The 23310-nt window shown below is 36.2% G+C and overlaps 4 protein-coding genes across 4 annotated transcripts; 1 reads left to right on the top strand and 3 right to left on the bottom strand.

Moving 5' to 3' along the window:
- Positions 1 to 6179: 6179 nt before the first annotated feature.
- On the bottom strand, positions 6180 to 7812 carry LOC134845943 (chromobox protein homolog 7-like). The gene has a single exon (XM_063863079.1). It carries the CDS (start codon positions 7793 to 7795, stop codon positions 7088 to 7090), a length of 708 nt encoding a protein of 235 aa, XP_063719149.1. The 5' UTR covers positions 7796 to 7812; the 3' UTR covers positions 6180 to 7087.
- A 301-nt stretch (positions 7813 to 8113) lies between these two features.
- LOC134846310 (3-oxo-5-alpha-steroid 4-dehydrogenase 1-like) lies at positions 8114 to 9375 on the top strand. Its single transcript, XM_063863613.1, has one exon. It carries the CDS (start codon positions 8407 to 8409, stop codon positions 9268 to 9270), a length of 864 nt encoding a protein of 287 aa, XP_063719683.1. The 5' UTR covers positions 8114 to 8406; the 3' UTR covers positions 9271 to 9375.
- Positions 9376 to 9382: 7 nt separating this feature from the next.
- On the bottom strand, positions 9383 to 9757 carry LOC134846706 (biogenesis of lysosome-related organelles complex 1 subunit 2-like). The gene has a single exon (XM_063864091.1). It carries the CDS (start codon positions 9755 to 9757, stop codon positions 9383 to 9385), a length of 375 nt encoding a protein of 124 aa, XP_063720161.1.
- On the bottom strand, positions 9756 to 19309 carry LOC134846309 (uncharacterized). Its single transcript, XM_063863612.1, has 10 exons — positions 19214 to 19309; positions 18959 to 18977; positions 18324 to 18499; positions 17982 to 18027; positions 17825 to 17895; positions 17475 to 17684; positions 16811 to 16973; positions 15764 to 15861; positions 15243 to 15370; positions 9756 to 14894 (listed from the first exon to the last, which is right to left on the bottom strand). The coding sequence occupies exons 3-10, from the start codon at positions 18396 to 18398 to the stop codon at positions 14801 to 14803; spliced, it is 885 nt and encodes a 294-aa protein (XP_063719682.1). The 5' UTR covers positions 18399 to 18499; positions 18959 to 18977; positions 19214 to 19309; the 3' UTR covers positions 9756 to 14800.
- Positions 19310 to 23310: the final 4001 nt, after the last annotated feature.

The raw sequence follows: 23310 nt of genomic DNA, 5'->3' as shown, positions 1-23310 counted from the left end.
TAATTACCAGAGGTATCGAGTGACATATCATATTATAGCCCTGTAGGTCGTAATTGAAGAATTTAAAAAGCACACCTTTTGACGTTGATTTATTGAGTTCTTTAGAATAAAATTTATTACAATGAATTGATCTTCATTTTGCATGTTGGTTTCCCGTTCAATTTTACGAAAAATTGATGTTGTTATTTTATAAGTTGTTTTTATGACAGTCATGCATTTTGTATCGCACGTCATGCGAAGCTCGGCTTCGCCGTTGTGGTAATTGACAAAAGTTTTAACGCAAAAACTATCCCAGTCAAAATAATCCATTTGCCTCTATTCGACAACTCGCCTGTTTTAATCGTCAATAAACGAAGTGAAAACAATTATTTAGGGCGCGTCTTTTGCTTGTTTACCGCTTTGATAAAAATCGCACAAAGAAACGAAATTGACTGTAGATTCAGCAGTGGATTTGGTTATTTAGCTGTTTTAGCAGAATAAAGTAATCCCACATTGAATAACCTTTTTCCGAAAGAAGTCAATCATAAAACAATTACGAAAACTCCAGAAATGGTACTTTGCTTTCAAAACTTGAAAAATGTCGCAATACAGTTTTGATATTTTTGACTCTTTGAGTTCATTGATTTTGGGCTGTTTTATTGTTCCGACCATATGAAAAATGGGGAGGAACTTTGTATTCGGATGTGTTTCAGCTTTTCTTGTTTTCCACGCAAAATCAGCTGCCACAAATAATCATCGGAGAGAGTTGAGTGCTAAATCATATTCATCCGTTACAGTAGTGATTCAAACATAAAAAACCGGTTGGAAATTTTTGGTTTTTCGTCTAAATTCGTGCGAATAAGGCGAGCGAGCAGGCTTATAAAAATAGCTGAGTTTAATGAAGTATAAAGTTGAAAACTCATTAATTCTCAAATTTCACAAAAAGTTAATTTCTTATAAATTTTTTTGATTGAAACTTGTCGATAAAACAAGCCATTCTTAAAAAACAGGATTAATGAATAATTAAGTAGCTGTGCCAGAAAATAGAAACATTGAAGCCGATTTTGAAACTAAAAATAAAGCTAGTTTTCGATCTATTTACCATTTACTTTGGTTTCATTGGAGAGCGAAATCTAACTTGCTATACGAAGTGGAAAATAAATCAAACGTCAAACCACCAAATAATACACTTCAGCCTATAAAAAACGAGTTTCCATGAAGAACGCACGCTTTAAATAAGGAAAATTGAATTAAGTCATTTGAGAATTAATAAGTTTTCAAGTCTTGCAATCATTTTTAGGTTCATCGATTTAATTAACACATTCCAACTTTCAGTTTGCAATGTGTTTACACGAACGTAGCGTAGTGTGATATTACGACGCAACTTTTTATTTGTCCAACCTAAGTCGCAAATAAAAAGTGCTACATTTGGTGATGTTTTTGAATCGGTAGGCTACATTGGCATTATAATCCCAAGTGCTTTGACATTTGATTAGTAATAAGCTTACCCTGTTGATACTTTTTAATTCATCAATCAATTGAACCGAAAAAAGCTATTTGTTTCATACAACAGTAAGTTAACTAAAAGCCTATTCCAGTAATTTTCCAACTCGAATTGCTTCGCGAGACTATTGAAATCCATAACGTATACGCAATTTGGGTCAATACATGCTAAATTTTTACACGCGAAGTTAGCGTTGTTGTCTTTAGATTATTTCATACCAAATTATAACATGCAAAATTTGAGTTTTTACGCTTTTTAAAGCTTCTGAATCTTTGCCGCTTTATCGCGTGTTTGCGAAGCTACAGCTTACCTCTATGTCAAAAATTCTGACTCAATTTCCTGGAGTCTTAAAAACGAACCAAACATTTTCTCGGGAATTAAGCCGACAAAAAAGCAGACACGAAAGTTTAAAATGGTCGAAAATTTGCAGAACTAGGTCCCGACTAAAATCGAACTTTTGAGAATTCTTGCCTCAAGCACATGTGTTGCATATGTCAAGCACAAAACTTGCAGAACACTTCTTGAATTTATAAAGTGAAACCAAAATACACTTATAAAATTTTCAATTTAAGTAAAAACGCCTAAATTTTAGGCTAATTTCGTGCATCGGCAACTAAGCAGACAAACAGAAGTCAGACAAACATTTTGTGACGAGCAGACACTTTTCCTCTTAAAAAAACAGATCCTGGCCGGATTCAAACCATTGACCCTTGTCTATAAAGGCAGGTGTGTTGGCACCACATGCGCGAACTAAATAAACCAAAAGTAAAATGATTAGTGATTCTGTTAAACTAGTTGTTAACTAACTCTTTATTCCGATTTAACAACGCTTGCTTATCGCAAGCGTAAGCGGTTAGCAAATGTTATCAATGTATAACGTCACTTTATTCAAGCTGCTGATTCAAGGCAGTAATTTGTGACTCATTTGAAACCAATACCAGCTCGCATTAAAAAACGAAAATTTCAGCCAGTTTACTTCAGCCACAAACTTTTTATCGACTTTTTCCTTGCAGCTCGAATTGTTTTTAAATATGAGATATGATAAGGGCTTCTGTATACCGTATCAGTCGTATTTGGACTTTATCAGACGCTCATATGTGGTTCCGTTTAATACAAGTTCTTCTATACCAAATTTTATTAATTCCAATTTATTCAGATAATTGCATTTAGTTTGTTGCATTGCATTTTTATATGGACATTGAGGGAAATCTAGAAGTTTATTTTGAATTTATTAGGAGAAAATAAATCGCTCATAATTGCATTAGTCGATGAACGCAGTTCAAACTCTAATATAGATCGCGATGATTTTTTTTCAGGAGAATTTTAAACATTTCTTTAGGCTCAAATTGGTTCTTTCGATGTTTGACTTATGATTTCTTTCAGTTCAGTTAATTTCCTTTGTTAATCGAACAGCGAAAGTGTAAAGTTCACGAAAAACGTGATCGACTTCTAGTTTCGAAAGTGGCATTTAATTTTCAGATTTTCAAGAGGACAAGAAATTTACCAACTGATCTATTATTATAAAAGTGGGTGAATGATATCAAAAAAACTGTCAATCATAAATTGTTCTAAAAATTCAAAGAGCTTTAATGGCATCTATTTTTTCTTCGAAATTCAACAATTGCGATTTGCTCAAAAATAAGTATGTTTGTTGGCAATTGTTTTTGTAATTGCAATAGGTATTGTAATTTCCGAAAGCCGCAACCGAAAATGAGCGTAAAAAAATTTTCAGCTTTCGCCAATGATCAGTCGAACTAAAATGATAATCCTACAACGCCACTAACAACAAATTAAGGTTATTTGTACATGATGTCATAAGAAACCTATACACAAGCGTAAAAAGTTAATAAATTAGTAAACAATATATTTTTTTGTTTTTTAATTTTTATTGTCAGGTAAGTGTCAAATATAGCTTTCAAAACTAGCTTCCGTCCAGAAAAATCAAGTTTTATAGCCTAAATGACCAATTAAACAAGTTATTCTCACTTTATTCTGTCGAAATAAGACGGAAAACCAACAACTTTAAACCAATTTTGCGGTTTAACTTATGATATTTTTCGCGGTTTGCGCCATATTACCAGAATTTTAAAATGTTTTTCAAAATTTTTTTTTCATGCCAAGGAAGTGCTAAATCAGGGTGACCACTTTTTTGAGAAAAAAATAGTGACTATGACAATTTTCGAATTTTTTTGTCGACCTTTTTTTCAGGTCGGTCGGCCAAATTAATTTTTCAAGCTCTGCCAAAGCACTAAAAAGTCCCTGTTTTGTCCAAAATTTCTGCGCCGCAGGCATAATTTTGACTTAACAGGCTGTAAAAGTCAGTTTTAGGCACTTTGAAAATTTCTGCGCCGCAGGCATAATTTTGAATAAACAGGCTGTAACAGTCAGTTTTAGGGCACTTTAAAAAAAACTTGAAAAAAATGCGTTTTTTCGGCGCGCGCTCCCCCCTCAATATTAGTATATATTGGCGCCCAAGGCGCCTTTAGAAAACTTTTAGATTCTGTCATCAAAAACCGTTGTAAATAGTGACTTTTAGTGACCATTGAAAAAATAGTGACCAATAGTGACTGGTCAGTAAAAAAGTGACCAAGTGGTCATCCTGTGCTAAATATAGCTGAGAAAACTAGTTTGTCTGGAAAAATAAAGTTTTTTTTTCAGCTAAATGACCAATTTTATCATCACTTTATTTGAAATTAGACGAAAAACTAAAAATTTCAAACTGATTTTTTTACACTAGGAATTTTTCAAGGTCGTTTGAATCACTACTGAAAGGCTTTTAACATGATATATTTATCAACTCAGTCCGATTATTACAGTGCTGATTTAAATTAACCGGACAAAACGCGTTAAACTTGAAATTTAAAACGCGTTTTTCTCAAATTGGGTTGAGTTTAGGAGAAAACTCATGAAGACAAAGCTTGCTTAAAATTTTAGCAGAATTAATATGGTGTAATTTGTTTTGCGAAATTCGGGTCCGAAATTTTACCCCAAAAATGGGTCATTTTGGTTTTTCTTAGTTAATCAAAAAATACGCCAAAAATACCCAGTCGATTACAGACATAATTATATCAAAGTGAGCCCCTTACATAGCCCAACAAACTCTATGAAGGGTATAATCTCCAAAAAAAACTGAAAATTGTTTAAAAATTGTTTTTAAATAAAAAGTTGGTATTTTATATAGTAAAAGTGACCTTTTTTGTCTATCAAACAAAAATAAATTAACTTATACAATTTTTTGGAGATTATACCCTTCTTAAAGTTTGTTGAGCTACGTAAGGGGCTCACTTTGAAATAATTATGTCTGTGATCGACTGGGTATTTTTGGCGTAATTTTTGATTAACTAAGAAAAGCCAAAATGACCCATTTTTGGAGTAAAATTTCGGACCCGAATTTTGCAAAACAAATTACACCATATTAATTCTGCTAAAATTTTAAGCAAGTTTTGTCTTCATGAGTTTTCTCCTAAATTCAACCCAATTTGAGAAAAACGCGTTTTAAATTTCAAGTTTAACGCGTTTTGTCCGGTTAATTTAAATCAGCACTGTATTTGTGGTACCTGATTTTGCGTGGAAAAAATTAAAACACACCCGAATACAAAATTCCTCCCCATTTTTCAATGGTCGGAACAATAATAAGAAATATATATATGCAAAGACAAATCAACGGGTTAAAAATGGCTCTTTGATGATTTTGAACAATGGGCAGCGATATGTCTGTAAAAGCGGCAAAATTCGGTAAGGCAAGACATAAGTGACTACGGTGATAATCATAACGAAGCTGCACTTTGTAAACACACGCGAGAAAACGACAAAAACAGCTCTAAAAGAGAAATAAGGAAAGTTTAAAATAAGCCTTGAATAATTGCACCGTTATATCTGCAATGCTTAGTATCTATCAAGTTTTTTTTGTAGTCAAATCAGTCGGCTATCCAAAAATTGCCGTCTTAGCCTCTGGTTTTCGAATGGTTTCTACTGCTAGGATGAGGAGGCCTACGGTTGCGCTTCTCGAAATTAGTAGTTTTATTCGAGGCAGGTTGTGGTCTGAAAATTTTGGTAGATGTTTTTTTTCGACTTCGACTACCGGCTTATTTTTTGTGGGCTAGCTCACCATGCTATTCTTATTTTATGAAGATCCGCTTCGCCTGTTTCAATGTTCATACGCAATTTAAACAGCACAGAAGGAACTACCTTCGCTTTATCAGACAAACATTAGTGAGGAGTTTTTTTAGCAATGGTGTGTTGCTGGAGTATAACAATGAACATATCTTTGTATTATTCTTCGAGCTCCTTTTGCGTTTGTGTTTTCTAACTCAGGTTTCTGCATAAAAAAATCTAACCAAGTTTACCGTAAGGTTCAAATAGTTTCTAATAGTCTGTAATAATGTTTGTGAATCAATTAGCACGCGTAATTTGGCCTCAAAAAGAAATTGCTAAAGCTTCTAATTATTTTGAATACAGCTAGCATCTAGATGTAATTTTATACTACTACATTCGATTTGAACTCAGTCAACAAAGACGTAAAATGGCGAACAAAGCTAAGAAGTGAAACACTTTTCAAAGGTTCAAAAGCGGAGCTATTACGCAGACAGTTAATTCCGAGAAAAATTTCATCGTTCACAAAATTTGGGATCATCGTTTTAACCAGGGTTGTTATGTTTAAAACACCATATGTTTAAAACAGTATTTTAAACGTTTGTTTTTTATTGCTGTTTTTTATTATTGTTTTTTGTTCCACTTTTTCACAAAATGCAAGCGCCGAAGTTAATGGAATTTTCCCGCAAAACAGTGATATGTTGTTGATTGAATGTCAACAATAACAGAATCATAAAACGTTCGAGTGATTTGCGTTCGAGTGTTTTAGGAAATCGACTTGGACCACAGAAAGTTTCCAAATTGGCTTTTTGCTTATGTGTTCTCAATGAGAAACACTGAGTTTATCCGAGTAATAAAGTTTTCTGAAACTTGAGTTTTTTTCTCGAGTTTAGATTGTAAACAGTGTTTTAAAACGTTTTAAAAGTTTTTTATTAATGAAAACAGAATTTTAACAACCCTAGTTGTAACTGCAGCGACAATTTGAGATGAATTGTTGTCTAGTTATGATAGGTTACCATATTTTGATTCTTTTTTCGTCTCCGAAAGCATACTAAAACAGGAATCGCACCGCAGGGCACCAGTCATGTTTGAAATACAGGAAAAAAACCCTAGATCCGCCTTTGGTATAAATTGAAGCATTATCACGAACATTTTTTGTGCTGTGAACACAGGGAAGTCATCAATTAAATCGAGAAGACATTAAAATAGAATACGAATCAATTTGTTCCACTTCATTCGGGGAACATAGACTATTGCTCTAACCCACAATAGATAACTATAACGAATAACTACTACTTCACAAAGAAATTTCGATAAATAAAATTGACGAACGAAAATCTCTAATTCTGGTCGAACTTAAGATGACGGCATTTCACATTAGAATGACTGAATCGATTCCATGCTCAATAAATCGTCATTCATCTCAGACTATGATGGGAGCATTTGCTTTCGTTTGCATAACTTCTAATCATAATTAGGTTTCTCCTACTAACAAACAATAAATGACAAAGTTCAGTTTGTTTGTGGATAGTTTTCGAAAAAGCCTTCTGGAGTGGGACTTTCGGCTATTATGACTGTTAAGTTCTGGGCCGTCACTTCTGTAACACTCACGCTCTTCTGGTTCAAACTACTCGGGTAGACTCTGGACCTCTTCGCTGCTCCTGGAATTTTCCGAGAGGATCTTTTCGACGCATCTTTTTGCCCTATTTCAATAGCATCTACTTCGTTAGGAAACTGGTCGGGTGAGATTGAATTAGAATTTGGGAATGTAAAGTTACTTGATGAGGACAGTTTCACGCCTTTTTCAGGGGGCGTTTCTTCGATTTGGAACTTTCGTTTGCGATAGTTCGTTGAACTCAAATCGGTTTCTGAAGCCGAGGAAGAGATGGAAGAACTTGTGTTTGTTCTCGAGGGTGTACTGTTAGCACCAGTAGTTATTGAGCTTTCTTGTGTTGATATTTGCAAGTTGTTGACTTTGTGATGATGATATTTCTCAACTGAGGAGGAGGGATTTTCTTTGGAAGCAGAGCTTTTGTTTTTGCTTTGCCATTCTGCTTCGAAGTCTGCGATGAGGTTTTTGTCTAGGATGTTTGCCTTTGGCTCCCAACTGTTGTGTGAGTCGCTCCATCCCACCCACTTGACCAGATACTCTGTCTTCCCCTTGCGCTGCCTCTTCTTCATCAGCTCCTCCACTATGTAGATGTCCGTGTCATTCCCCATCCCCAATCAGCTCATTCCCTTCTGAAAACAATCCACCAATTCAATTCACGCATAAAAGGCCATGTTTGAAGAATATACAGATATTTTTAACACACTTTCACACCTACATCTGACAGAAATTCAATTAAGCGATAACACGCCTTAACCACCAGCAATAGTGCTTTCAGGAGATATTGTGTAGATCATAACTCACCCGTAGTGTATAATAATTTTTCTGAAACCTTTATCCGTTTAAAGAATTATTTTGTTGATCGAATCAGAATAAACATGTTTTAAACATGCTTGAGAACACATGTTTTTAAATTTATTGCATCAGATATGCGCACATTAAAAACAATCGATAATTGATTTTTATTTTTCAGACTTGTGATGGATTAGAAAAAGTAGACAGAAACAAAAATCAATTCGCACACTCAATCAATTGCCAAATTTTATCGAAGAGCTCACTCTCGATTACTGAACTTTAAAAAACTAAAAAACGTATTTGAAACCATTCGATTTTATTGACCAACTTTGATATTTACTCGGTGACCTGATCTGACCAAATGCCACGAAATTTGACACGAGTTTCCATTTTGGCAATTTATTAAACCATCAGAAATATTAGTAACATGTATCAGTTTTTGCTGAATTTATACAAGCAAAACTCAGACTGGCTCGCCGAGCCATTCATGCTCGCATTTCTTGCGTATTCGATGATAGCAAGTGGAGTCATTTATTATGCATTTGCATTTTTAGTCAAGATGCCTGCAGCATACGGGCGATTTGCAGATGTGTTTCAAACCTCGTTAACAATAAACCCGAAAATTGGTTGGATCATACAAGAGGCCCCATCGTTTTTAATCGCTGCTTTTTACCTACTAAAGGCAGAAATCCAACTGTTTTCCTCTACCAGCCGCAATGAGGTACTTCTAATGCTTTTCGCAGTGCACTATTTTCACCGATCTTTCATTTTCCCACTATTTACAAAACCTAAGCGTCAAAACCCCATTATCACTCACTTACTTGGCCTTATATTTTGCACTTGGAATGGCTATTTGCAGGGCGCTTCCCTTGCGACCAAAAATATCAGTTCAAACTCTACCATGTACTATCTTGGCTTGGCTCTATTTTGTATCGGGGCCTTTATCAACATCAAAAGTGATTATTATCTCATTAGCCTGCGATCAAAACGTGACAAAATTACTAGAAGCATGAACGAAAAAACGACAAGTAAGGAGGAAAAGAAGAAAGGCAGTAATTACATAATGCCAGAGGGTGGATTTTTCCAGTTCGTTTCGTGTCCGAACTACTTCGGGGAGACTGCCGAGTGGTTAGGCTTTGCCATTGCATCGGGTAACTTGGAGCAGTGGGCGTTTGCGATATTCACTTTCGCCAATTTGGCCCCCCGGGCTGTGCAGTACCACCAATTTTATCACTCCAGTTTTAAAAACTACCCAAGAGACAGAAAAGCCTACATTCCATTCATATGGTGATCTCAATCAAATCAGCCAGACCACTCAAAACTTTACACCAATGCTGAAACCTTCAAAAATAAATTCCTTAAATTGTATTCAGTTGTAACTATTTTGATAAATACATTTTATTTTAACTTTGTTTTAGCAGAGATTTATATCTAGCTTCTAAAGTCCTTGTATAGGTATCAAGACCGGTCGCTAAGTGATCTAATTTGTCAATTTTCTCGCATATCGTGTCTACTTCTTTCAAATATGCCTCAATTTCTTCAGACTTCCGATTCAAAGTCTGCATCTGTGAGCCAATCTTGTTGAAACTATCTGAGGTGTTGCGCAACTTCTCACCCACGTGTTCGTTCATGTCCTGCATTGTTTTGTAGTCTTCGCATACATACTTGACCTCTCCTTTGACACACTCTTTGAATGTCTTCCACGTGACCTCTGCAGTCGAGTGTAGTCTCTGGTTGGCACTGGGGAATGATGGCGGAGGAGCTTCCTGTGTAGACATTTCCAATTGCACAGACAACACTTTTTACAATTTGCAAGTTAACTGGCAATGGAGTACCTGAAAAGATATCGAAACAGAATGGGGGTAGGAATAGTTAGAAAAAATACGTTTGTTTTTGACATACGGGGAATTAATTAAACATATACAGCAATCCCTCAACTAACTAATCTCAGTGCATTGGCTGAGCATCCATCGAATTTGAAACTGTCTTGAATTTGCAGCCTAGACAACAGACAGCCGGAAAAAAAATTAATGCCCAGAAACCCTAGAAAACTACCCATTTTGATTTTTTGTATTACTTCATTGACAATAATCCATGAAAAAATCCAATTTCAAAATTAAAAGTGCAGTCAGCAGTCGCCCAAATTTGTCAGCGACAGTTTAATGAGCTCCTCTTTGAATCAAAATCCAAAAGGTGAGCCTAAAAAATCAAACAGCCAAATGAAGGATTGGACAGGATAGAAATCAAACTGCCAAAGTTCACAAAAAAGAGCATGACAAAAATTTGGAAGAAACCAAATTAGAAAGCGAAAATTTTGTTCGTCTATACACAATTATAAACTTAATCAACGTTTTCTGCAAAATTTTCTCAGTAACACGATTTTCCTCGTTTACCATAAAAATTTGTGGTAGTTCATTCGATTTATTATCGGTAAACATTGATTTTATTTCAATAATTTTTGTTAGTACTTTTTCCTAATTTTGCCCCAGGAGTTTGTCAGTCGTAGAAAATGTAGACTTCACTTTTAGATCCCAATTTGTTTAACTTGCTTTTTTAGCGAATACAGTCCGTTTTCAAATTGATAATATTTCATTATTTTGGATTTAATTGCTCTTAAAGTCTTATTAAGTCGGTACTAGAGGCCCAGCTAAAGCTGGAGGTACCTGTTTGATGATTTATGATTTTGTTTTACTGATGCGGGATGAAATAGGTAACTTTAAAATACAAAAATTGGGCTTATTCAAAACCTTAGTTGTTGCTCTATTAAAATATGAGTGAAAATTTTTTTGATTTCTGAAATTTCCCGGAGAAATATTTTTAAACAAATTTTAAGACGTAGCATCTTATGCACGGCGGCTTCCCACAACCCGTTGCCGAGATTTAATCATTGATATCATTTTGAGTTGTTTTCGAGAAGAGTCAAAAAGTATCAAAAAACGGACAAGAAATCAAAACATTTACTTTTCCGAGGGCAATAACTTTTTGTGTAAAAAATAGGAAGTAGCCGCTGATGCAAGGGAGCTTCTCAGATTTCGATTAAAAAGTTTAAAAAAAAACGGTCAAAAATCGATAAATTTGACTTATCCAAAAGCCATAACTTTTTGAACAAGGAAACTTCTCACGACCCGTTCTACCCATTGAAACCAAAACCTCCGATTTCAAGGGTAGTTTCTGTGAAAAGTTCAAAAAAAGTCAAAAATCAAAAAATTTGACTTTTCTGAGGGCCATTTCTGAGGGATAAAAATTTGGGCGTAGCCGCTGATGCAATGGAGCCTCCCATAGCCTTTGCGTTTGATTGAAATCAAAATCAGATATGGAAGGGTAGTTTTTGGAAAAAAAATTAAAAAATCCAAAAAAAAGAGTAAAAAATTCCCCAAACACACTTTCCCCAAACACACAGGCAACAAAAAGGATAGTGGGCGTACTTCCCATTGGTTACACGTTTCGGAAATCGGTTGAGTCATCTGAGAAAAACTAGAATTTGAATAAGTGAATAAATTTTCGAAAGCGTCACAAAAAATTGAAAAATTAATAAAAAAACGATCCCATTATTTTCATACACAAAGGCGAAGATTCGCTTCGCAATTAATAGCAAAAGAACAACAAAAAGCAGCTTCAGAAATTGCAAAAAGAAAAAATAGAAATGTGCCTCGAAATTCGACTACGTCTAGGATTCGATCAGCGAATTACTGCATTCAAGAGATTTCGAGTCTCACGCACTAACCACCCAGCCAAACGAGGAGGATAATATAAATAAAACGATTTTATTTCAGCCGTGGAAACTTAGCTTTACTACAGTAAAATTGGTTTTCGATTCTTTTAGCGCCCTCTTGGGAATGAAAATCATTTGAATTTTTTGAAATTCTTTTTATATTGTTTTCAATACTATCTAATATATCTAAGTTCTAGGCTTTCGTTTCAAGTAAATCAGCACACCAGGGACAAAAACAAAACAGTTTAAATTTTTCAATAACCAAACTCTGCCGTCTAAGCAAATTTGGTCGGCTTCGCTTCCAATTGATAAATTTTCCTTCAATGCAATTTCCAATGCAAGACCGTGATTATTATGCCACCAAATGAGCACTTTTAATTAAATAAAAACTAGCGTTTAACGCACCTTCGGTGCTTCAAAATTTTATGACAGCTCATGAAAAACCGCATATATTGGAAACAACATCTGCAAACTTTTAGTGTACTCTGACTGCACCCAATTACAGGGTTGGTAATTTCGAACGTTTACATTCTTTTAATTCCCATTTTAAAAGCGTCATCTCGAAAATTTAATGTGCCTCTGGAGAAATATGGAGGCCAGATTTGCAACCACTAAGAGCACCCTATTATAGGGTTAGGAATCCCAAAATTTTGTGAAATTTTTTAAACCTAAGTTTCCCGAAAAAAAAAATGAAAAAAAAAAACTTCTTATCTCGGAAACTAAAAGGATTTGAGCATTCATGTTAAGAGGCAAGATTTGAGACGCCTGGGTGTACGCTGACAATAAGGTTGCATCTTCATCAAGTTAGTATTTTCAAAGTTCTTCGAGAAATTTTGAAAAAGTCAAAAAACGCCAGATCTCGGAAACTAAAAGCATTAGAGCAGTCGCATTTAGCAGTCGCTTGTGGCAAGATTTGCAACTCTTTAGAGTTCCCTGACAACGCCGAACTATAGCGTTGGAAATTTCAAATTTTGAAAAAACAATTAATTAGAACTTTCTGAAGTTTTCAGAAAATTTTTGGAGAAATCACAAAAAACGTCATATCTCGAAAACTACAAAGAATTGAGCAGTCATACTTGGAGGCAAGATTCGCAATCTTTGAGATTACTCTGTCAAGACCTAACTAAAGGGTTGGGAATTTCAGATTTTTAAAAACAAATAATAATTTAAGTTTTCTGAAAATTTTTGAAAAAATCACAAAAAAACGTCATATCTCGAAAAGTACAAAGAATTGAGCAATCATATTCGGAGGCAAGATTCGCAATCTTAGAGATTACTCTGACAGGACCCAACTACAGGGTTGGGAATTCCAGATTTACTAAAAAAAATTAATAAGTTGTCTGAATTTTTTTTTTAAATCACAAAAAACGTCATATCTCGAAAACCACAAAGATTTAAACAGTCATATTTGGAGGCAAGATTTGTAACTCCTTACAGTACTCTGACAGCACCCAAGTACAAGATTGGGAAATTCAAAATTTGAGAAATAATTAAATAAAATTTTCTGAAAAAATCATAAAAAAATATCATATCTCGAAAACTACTAAGAATTGAGCAGTCATATTTGGAGGCAAGATTCGCAATCCATGAGAATACTCGGACAGGAACCAACTACAGGTTTGGGAATTTCAGATTTTGCGAAAAAAAATAACATAAGTTTTCTGAAAAATCTCAAAAATCGTCTTATCTCGTTAACTAAAATGATTCGGGCACTCAAATTGGAGGCCAAATTCGCAACCCCTAATTCGATATTGGGCTGCTTAATTTAAACTCGGTAAAATAACCACTAAATACAAATAGGAAAATCGGAAAAAAAATCTTAACCATTGCAATATACGATATAGCTTAAACATGCAAAAATAATACGTTGAAAAAGCTTAAACATGGCGAGATAGTAAAGCCCGCATTTAAATATATAATAGATTTAAAGATGTTTTAACATGTGCCTCGAAAAAACTCCTCAAAACACTACAAAAGAGTCAAAACTTGCGCTGTTGGCTCATGTTAGTATCCACACGGCAAAATTTGATCTTGCGAGTGATATTTTGCCTAAGGTTAATGGCTAAAGAATTCGAATTTATACGTCAAATTTTTATGTGGATTTTTGAGCGTTAAAAATTGGAGGCCCTGAAAAATCACTCGTAAGCTCTCAAATGCCTATGCATTGAAAATTCTCTTCTTGCAACAATTGACAAACAATTTGAATTATAACTATCTAACACAGAGGCGAAGTTGCAATTCGCATACACAAGCAAAAATATGACCGATAACGCTACTGGGAAAAACTGAATGAGCAAAACTACAAAATTTCTTAAGTGACGCATGCCAATTATTACGCATTAGCAGTACCAGTCCATTTGATTTTGAAAATTTTTTACCAACTAACATGCTTCAATTTTACAGCAGTATTAACATGAAAAAAATTAAATGTAAAAAAAATAAATGAATATATTTTTTTAATTTGAGATTTTTTGTGAAAATCATCCCCCACACGCCATATTAAGTACAAAGCGATAAATTTCGCTCCTAGTAACAAATCAATTATGGCAAATAAGCTTCCTTCAACCAATTTGGATAGATTTCTATGACTGATTAAAATCTCCGCTCACGCGTTAATAGCGCCAAATATGTCGCGCGTTAACCAAATTAGCCAAAATGGCAAAATTTAAACCCCCATTACTTTACAAAATATGATCACAGTTGAAATATCTTTCCAAATTTAAGCTCAGGACAACAATACTTTTTGAATGATATTAAAAAGTTCCGTCAAAAATGGCTAGTTAAAAAGTCGAAATTTGTCTGAAAATAAAACCCGAGCACAAATTTTCCGTTTCTTTCGTAACAAAAGTCGGAACAATAATAGTCTGTGTGAATATCCTTAGCATTGGCTGTACTTAATAGCTGCTTATTGATCAAAATGAACACTTCCAATATGAAAACATTTTATCGCAACAATATTTGCGACTTAGGTTGGAAAAAAGGTAGTTCATACTATAACACAAGCATTGCTTGTGTAAAAATGTATCTACAAATTTCAATAGTAAGATTTTTTACAATTCAATTTTCGAACGTTATTCATTTTACGACACGATTAAGATAAACGGCACGTTTAGGGTTCAACTGTGAATGGGGCTGCTTCTGTCGGGAAATCTCCAGGCCCTTGTGCGGGGTGACTGAATGTACTTGAGTTTGGCATTTGTCCTCTGAAATGACAAATTTTTTTATATCACATGCAAGTCGCTGATATTTTGTCGTTAAATTGCAAATTATGAACTAAATGGGTTCTCTTCAGTTGATCCGACTAACATAAATATGTGACCTATAGGTAATACCTTATGCAGGGAGCGATCATTAAAGAAACAGCTGACCGATATGACCGGGTCAAAAACTCCACCGTAGCTACGAAAATTTGTACTAAATACTAAGCGCTATCTTTCATTTGCATAAGCAGTTAGTATTTTCTAAAACTTCGCAGAAACTAATCGTTACAGAATTGAATCCATTTTAAAAAAACTACAAAACTGAGAAAGACGAAACAATGATTAACTCACGAGAATAGAGCTGGCAGCTTAAAATTGCTGTTGGGACCTGGGAAGCCCATACCAGGTGGCACCATACCCCCTGCTGCTCCCGGTGCAGGCAGGAACCGCACTTCTGGAGAGCTCTGGCTGTTTTGGTTCTGAAATAGAGAAGACAAATATCGATGTGAGTAACTTTAGCCAGCCCAATTTTCGGTTCTATGCCATTCTAGCGTAGCCTATCATAAACTACTCTTTTCCCTTTCATACCATACTACTTCTAATCGTATAATTTAAGTAAATGAATTTAACTGCGGGTTAATTTGGCCTAGCAGCGTAGAATGCCCCAATACAAGAGAAGCTAAATGAAATACCAAAATCATGTTTTATAGATACGAACATTCGTGCCTACATGTAATGCACAATATGCATGTAGAATGAACTAACACAAAGTTCGAAACTAAGAGTTTCAACCTAGTTGAGAACTATTTATAATTTGGATTATATACTTCGCTGATATTACTGGATTGATAGTATGAAAGAGTGATACTTGCCCTGTTGTTTGTTTTGCTGGCCATGCTGCTCATCATCATCTGCTGCATGATGGCCTGGTTCATCTGTGCATTCTGCATCATCATCATCTCCATCATCTCTACAATGAAACTCGATTTATTACGAAACTGAAGCACAAAATCAATATCAAGGCACTGCATTAACATCTAGAACATTCTAGGCACTGCATTAACATTCGCAGCAGGGACGGACACGGCGGATCTAGGATTTTCTCGAATGGGGACTATCAAAAATATAAAAATTGGGTTGACTTTTTTAAATCTAAGTAAACCATACTAATTTTCCGTACTAAACCATACTAAACCATACATATTTTAAAAAAACGGGCAAAAATTACTGGTTTGAGCACTTTTTGGAAAGTTTTGACTAAAAAATTGCGGTATATATTGGCTTCCATGCTCTCCTAAATAACATCAAAGGGGACCTTTTGAGTGGTCAGGGGGACGAAATACTTGCTGCGGGGTTACTGAGGATGGATCTACGATTTTCGCTTTTTAGCCCGATCAAATGGAATAATTCAGCAAACGAATTGCCTCCCCTTTCAGGGATTCGACCCCTTGCCAAACCAAAGGGTCCCAAAAGTTTTTTTAAAGGCGCCAATATATACTAATTTCGAGGGCTCGCGCGCTGAAAAAAAAACGCCTTTTTTGGCCTGTTTTTCGAATTTTGACAGCGAAATAAAAAACTGGCCAAAAAAGTGTCTTTTTAGATATTCGGGAGAGCTCGGAAAATAAATTTGGTCGACCTAAAAAATAAGATTTTTTTTAAAAATCCGCTCCCCCCCCCCCCCCTCTTCGAGAAAACGCTAGATCCGCTCCTGGGCAAATATATGACACATTCGGCAAATTAATCAAACTCTATTTGTGTGATTTTTTAGGAAGTTATCGACTGTTTTTTTTCTGGAAATTCAGAAATCGATTAGTAGAATGACAATAAATTCGAAGAATTGCGTTGCCTTTACGTAATAAAATAAATTCGTAAAGGACGACCTCTCGTCTTTTGAACTTGGAAATAGTCGCTTCACATACCAGAAGTTTTGCTCTGTTGTGGCATTTGGTAGCCGCTGCCTCCTCCGTACATGTGATAAGGAGCGAAGGAGGGTGGCGGAGGCGGGAAACTGGGCGTAGTTCTGAAGGGATGGGCGACTGAGCGGGATCTGGCTTGAAACCTGTCTACGGGCAAAAGGGAGCTCTGAAATGAAGAAAACCAAGTAGCTAGTGCAAGCGAAGGGTCGCGAAAAAAACGTAGATATTGGTAGTAGACCTGTCAGTACAGTACATAATCGAGTGACCCAAGTAAAATTTCAAGGTGGCAATGAATTTTAAAAAACATGTTTAATTATAATGGCAAACAACTAGATATTCAAAGAAAGCAAGGGTATTTTTTATAATTCCAATTTGGTTTTTATCTTTATCAAAACAAAATCTGATATAAAGAAGGATGTTCCGACCATAGTCTTAAAAATACAAAGTTTTTCAAATTATTGTCGTTTTTTCGGCGAAAAACTGGGGATGTGATGTTCGACTGTCATAGCAAAATAAGCAAATTGAAAAACAATTTTTGTAGAAAAATTACTAAACGGAAAAAAAATCAGAAAAAAAATTCGAAACAATAAGGAAAAAAGTGAAACAAAAAATTATATTTCCAAAATAATAACTTATTAAACTAAGAAGAATCAAATCTCTGTCCCACCTGTAGAGCTAAGTCGCCAAAATTGTATCTCTTGTCCAACGACAGTCCGTGTTCCAGTCCGTCCAGGTGTCTGCTGGCACCCACCGAGGAATAAGGCATGGCCGGGTATGTGCCTGGAATGCCTGTGTACGGCGGGTATTCGTCTGTGGACAGGTATGGCCTCTGCAGTCCATTATCGGCTGCCATAGATTCCTCCTTCAACTTTTCCATCTGAGAAAGGTAACAGAACACAAAAGTATATTTTTTCACCATGTGCTGTGCATAAAACTGTAGTGGATGCAGTTCCAATAACTCCTCGTGATTAATTAAATTAATGAATTTTTCTAAAGACAAACAATTTGTGTTCTCACCCGTAGCTCCGCAAGCAGTTTTTCTCTATCTTTCATGGCAGTTCTCAGGCGCATATCTGCACTTGTTGGCACTAAAAAGATACAATTTGCAGAAAAATGGTTCATTTCAAGCCAGAAAAACTGATTGTTACCGTCTTTCTCAAAAAGATGTGTTTACCTGTTCTTGTTGGTACTGTTCTAGGCTTCTGACGAGTCTGCAGCTTCTGAAATCAAACAAACTCCTTCAAAAACTAAATTTGCAGTGTTTCGTATCGTCCGAAAAAAATTTACCCAATGCCATTCTGCCATATTTTCCAATCTATCCTGAGCCATTCTACCCTCAAGTTACATTCTCCTTTAAAGTACCCGGTGGGTGCGTTTCGCGGCGATAACCGGCTCTATTATTCGTAAGATATGGAATGGAGTCATAGTGTAGAATGGAATTGGGTAAATTGTAATATAGGGTAATTTTTTCATTGATAGTTTGTTAACTTTGTGCAGCACTGTTTTTAATGCTTGCCTGTTGCAGAAGCTTCAGTTGGAGTTTTGCCAGATTATCCTTCATCTGGTCATCAAGGGTCGACACACGACTCATACTTCTAAAGCCACCCCCATTTTCCGAGCCAAACTCGGCCGAGAATCCGCCGGTTCCCAAACCCTGGGGCGGCCCTAGAGTGCCTGAGAGAGGATGTCCAGCTGAAAATTATTAACTCAAGCTTCAATTGAAAAAGAAATTGCTTGCTTTTTGCATGGAGTGCCTGAACTGAATCCAACGGCCAGATATAACAATGCTTTCTCAAAAAACTAACATCTGCCAGACTTGTCTAATTATCATCACGATTTCACTGAGAAAATTTCAATGGGCGAAGTAATGACTACAAGTGCATGAGCAATTATATGCTTTTCTTAAAATTTACACCGAACAGACCATCTGGAGCAACCCTACAGGTCACTGATATAGAACCTAATATTCCATACGAGAATTAGCTGAGTAGAATGGACAAAACATATTCTCGTATGGAATATTAGGTTCTTTATCAGCGTTGCTTAAGGAAAAAGCAGCATGCATAAAAAATAGTTGAGAACGAGATGAGAAATGCATGAGATCAATTTCTACTCAGCTAACAATCACGACAAAGCTTCAAGCAAACTTACAATTGGTATGAATTCGATTCTGCGAAAACAATACAAATTAGCACCGTACAACATCCCCTATAGTAATTTAGACACTGGAGAAGTACATGTGTGTTATTCGGAAACCAGAACAACAATTATGGCATTATTTCTGCTTGTAAAAGTTTTGTGAATCTGTTTTGTCCTTTTCTAACATCCAACTATAATTTATGGAAGCATTCCGTTCTTGTACTTTTATCTATTGGAAACGGCTTAAAAATTTAGAGTGTTTTTTACGTTTGGTATTTATCGCTGGTTGTCGTGCAACTGATGTCATTGTGGTAAAGATCTGCTCTTCTTCTCACCACGCGTCACTTATTCAATCACTGATCTGAAAATAAATTAGCTTTATGTGAAGGCTGGAGTCCACTTTTACTAGCTAATTTTGTCTATCAGGGCGAAAACTATGACCAACAATAATCATAATGATCAGGTCAACAGGGGCGGATTAAGGGGGGGGGGGGGGGGGGGCGTCCGCCCCCTCTCCTCAGGGATTCGACCCCCTGCCGACACAAAGGGTCCAAATCCATTTTTGGCCGACCGACCCTAAAATTTTTCTAAAGGCGCCAATATATACCAACTTTGAGGGGGAGCGCAATTTTTTTGTCAAAATTTTCCAAAAAGGCCCAAAAACGGCTTTTTGACCTGTTTTTTCAAAATTTGCCTGCGGCTCTGAAATTTAGGCCAAAACAGCGTCTTTTTACTGCTCGGAAAAACAAATTGGCCGCCCTAAAAAAAGGTCGTCAAAATTTTTTGAAAATCCGCCTCCCCCTCAAGAAAATCCTAGATTCGCCCCTGCAGGTCAACGTTAGATTTTAAGTTCTTTAAAATCGGGTATACAGCAAATATCGATAAAATTTATTCTACCTTTTAATCGAAAAAGTTTCACGTCCTATGAAATTCGAAATGTTTCATCGCTCAAAAGGTATACAATACGAAAATATACAATAATAAAGAGCAGCCGGTCGCTTTGCAAGTAGCAGAACGTTCCAACTACAAAACTCGTGGTAGCAAAAAATATGTACAATCGACAGATCGTTTAAGTTTTTTCAAAATCGAACATAACAGCGGAACTGTTGAGTACACAGAGGCGAAGCGGAGTATCGCACTACTTGCGATACCACAAACATGTCATTGCAAACTGAAAAACAAAAAATGAAACAAAAGTCACTTAGTCGAAAAAAGAAGAAAAAATATCGAAAAAACCACAACTACGAGAATTTCATAATGTTGTCTTGAACGATGTTCAATTTGAGGAAAACACGGCCAGCCACATAATCGCCGGCGTGAAATAATTAATCAAATCAAAGACTTGTTTCGAGCAGCAACTGAACCGACAAAACTTGAGTAAGCTAAAACCTTTGCCGCTCATGCGTAGGCGTTAGTTTTTGGCCAAGTGTGCCGTTGATGCCGAGAAAATTATTACAACAAGCGATCAAATGATTCGTGATTCTGTTAAAAAAAACTTGTTAGCCCGAAAAAGGGTTACATTCCGATTTGATAACGCTTGCTAATCGCAAACGTGATAATACCCCCTCAAAGCATACTAGCGTGTAATTTGCACCTCCACTGCTTCATACAGCCAGCTTGTGTGTTTGAAAATTGCTTATATATAATACAAATGAAAAACAATGAAACTAAACGCAACGGTAAGAACAAAAAAGGTCGTATATCGGATTTGCATCACCTGGGGGCCAGATTTGTATCTCCTGAGAAACCCTGGCAGCATTAGGGGTGAGCATTTTATACATCTGAGGTGTATTCAAAGTTAAGTTTTCAAAATCACTGAAAGGAAAAACTCAGAAAAATGTGTTGAGAATATAGGAAAAACTAAGGAGTTGAGGAATAATTTCCTTGGAAATTTGCTATCCCACGTTAAGGTCGCATCGATAGAAACAGTTCGTAGAGACAAAAAAGTTTAAGATGTGAACCTAAGCGATAAAACGGTAAAAAGGAGCTCTAAAAGGGTCAAAAAAATTGTTTTTAATCCACAGGTGTTTATACAGTTTAGCATTGTTCAGTTTGAAGGAGGACAGTTTATTAACTCCAGAAGCTACGCTGAAAGTGTCTGAGGGAAATCAATCCCTGCCTCCAGTACTCTCGACCTTCTTCTGTAGACAGCGCCTTCTTGTACAGTTGTTCAGGTCTCTAAAGTGAACTGATGCCGTTTTGATACTGCTCTAGTTGAATATGTCGGGACATCAGACGGTGGGTTTAAAAGGCGATGAATATCTGCTGGACCTCTGGCTAAGACAATGATTCGATCAAGTAAGCATATCATACCGACATGAAGCCACCAGGAAAGAGGTGGTAGGTCACAGCCTGTCAGTTTGCAGAAGCGTTTCTGGCAATCGTCTGGTCTGTTTAGCTGTGTCGGTCGCGTGGATGTACCCTGTAATACTGTACTCAAAAATAGGCCAAACATGTCTTGTACGCGTTCTCTATCCTGTGACGTGGTAGGTACGGCTGTAGGCGGAGGAGCTGAGAGGTCTTCAGGGAAGCTCGGTTTACAACTTCGTCAAAATGACACTTCATAGTCAATCTTCTGTCGAGTTGGAGTCCCAGGAGGGTGGTAGTTTCTGGGTTGTTAGCAGTGATTCAGAAAGTGGTAAGCACCCGCTTAGTTGGTTTCATCGTAATGCGATTGTCTTCGAACCACTTAGTTGCTGCGTCAGCACTACTGCATACTGTGGATTCGGTGGAATTTCCGATACTGTGGTCGTCCGCAAAAGTGTAAGCGCGCGTTGCACCGTCGTTTCCATCAGATGCGCTGCAGAGTAAGAGTACGGGGCCTAAACAAGATCCTTGAAAGACTCCAGCTGACTCAGAGCGGTCAGTAGATTTAGCACCTTCACATAAAAAGTAGATCGAAAGGGGGTCCGAAAGCGCGAAAAAAAAATCGCAGAAAAAAATGATTCTGCTATTGGCCCGAGTCGAAGCCCCAACTTGAGATTAAGATTCGAACATTCTAGATTCTGCTCCATGGGGGCTGCTTGGCGATATTGAAACACAAGCCACCAATAAACCAGATACAAAGATATAATGCCATTGCAGCGAAATTAAACAAGATACATTGCTATTGGCACAAAAAAGTCACTACATTAGCACTTTCATTTGCGATTTGTTATGAACGAAGTGAACTCGTAACACAACACTACGCTGCACTTGAGTAAATATGCAGGTAAGTTAGCGCCAAAAATTTATACAATTTCAATTTTTTCTCAATTTATTGATTTTGGCGTTTGTACATCACAAACTGTCGTTTAAATGGCAATAAAAAAACTTGCATTTTTGAGCTTTGGCGGACGCAACAACTTGAAGTCTTGAAAACTTATTATCGACTTAGCACACTTTTTCGGCCTAAAAGATGTCTAGTTCCCGCTTGATGATTTTTGTCTCCTTTCTCGCAATTCTATCAAGACATACATTTGTTTAAGCAGTTTTTACCGACCTTTTTTAAAATCATACATATATTTTTTCGATTTGGTTCCTCCGTCTCTTTTTTTTCGCTAGCTTGCAAGACTTTTGTCGACGAATGTGTTTGACGAATCCCAAGTTTTGCGAAGCTCTGCTTCCCTTCTGTGAAACGTAACATTCGAATTGGTTCTATCAGAATAATGATTATGATAACAATAGTAGTTATTAATTGTTTGGAGTAAAAATTCACTTTTAATTGTTTGGAGTAAAATCTATGAGCGCATTATGTATAACCGTATTTATTCTTATTTAGAGAATTTTTCTCTCTTTTATGCAAAACAATTCGGTTTTCGTTATAAGCATAGCACAATTGATGCACTTGCTGAACTTACCGAAAGAATTAGAATGTATCCTTCATCGAATGAAATTTTGTTTTTTCCTTGACTTGAAGAAAGCTTTTGACACTATTGATCATAATATCTTGCTATACAAATTGGATATGTATGGGTTTAGGGGTAACTGTTTAAAATGGTTGAGCTCATATCTCAGTAATCGCATACAGCGAGTTGTAGTAAATGGTGTTTCATCTAGCTGGAGTAAAATAGAATGTGGTGTTTTAGGCTCAATTTTAGGTCCCTTGCTTTTTCTATTATATATAAATGACCTCCCTAAAGCATGCGAAACATCGGAAGTTTTGCTATTCGCAGACGATACGAATCTAACATCAATAGGTTGTCAAATAATTGACGTTCAAAAAGACATGACGTCTTTAAATAACTGGCTACATGCAAATAAATTGGTGATTAACCTATCCAAAACAGTTCAAATGAATGTAAAGTTAAGTGCTTCCAATCATTTATTTCAGTCAAACTCTTGCTCGGTAAATACGAAACCTGTTTGTAAATATTTAGGCATTT

The sequence above is a fragment of the Symsagittifera roscoffensis genome, chromosome 5 (assembly GCF_963678635.1).
Source record: "Symsagittifera roscoffensis chromosome 5, txSymRosc1.1, whole genome shotgun sequence".
Taxonomy (NCBI): Eukaryota; Metazoa; Xenacoelomorpha; order Acoela; family Convolutidae; genus Symsagittifera; species Symsagittifera roscoffensis.
This window is presented reverse-complemented; position numbering and strand designations above follow the sequence as displayed.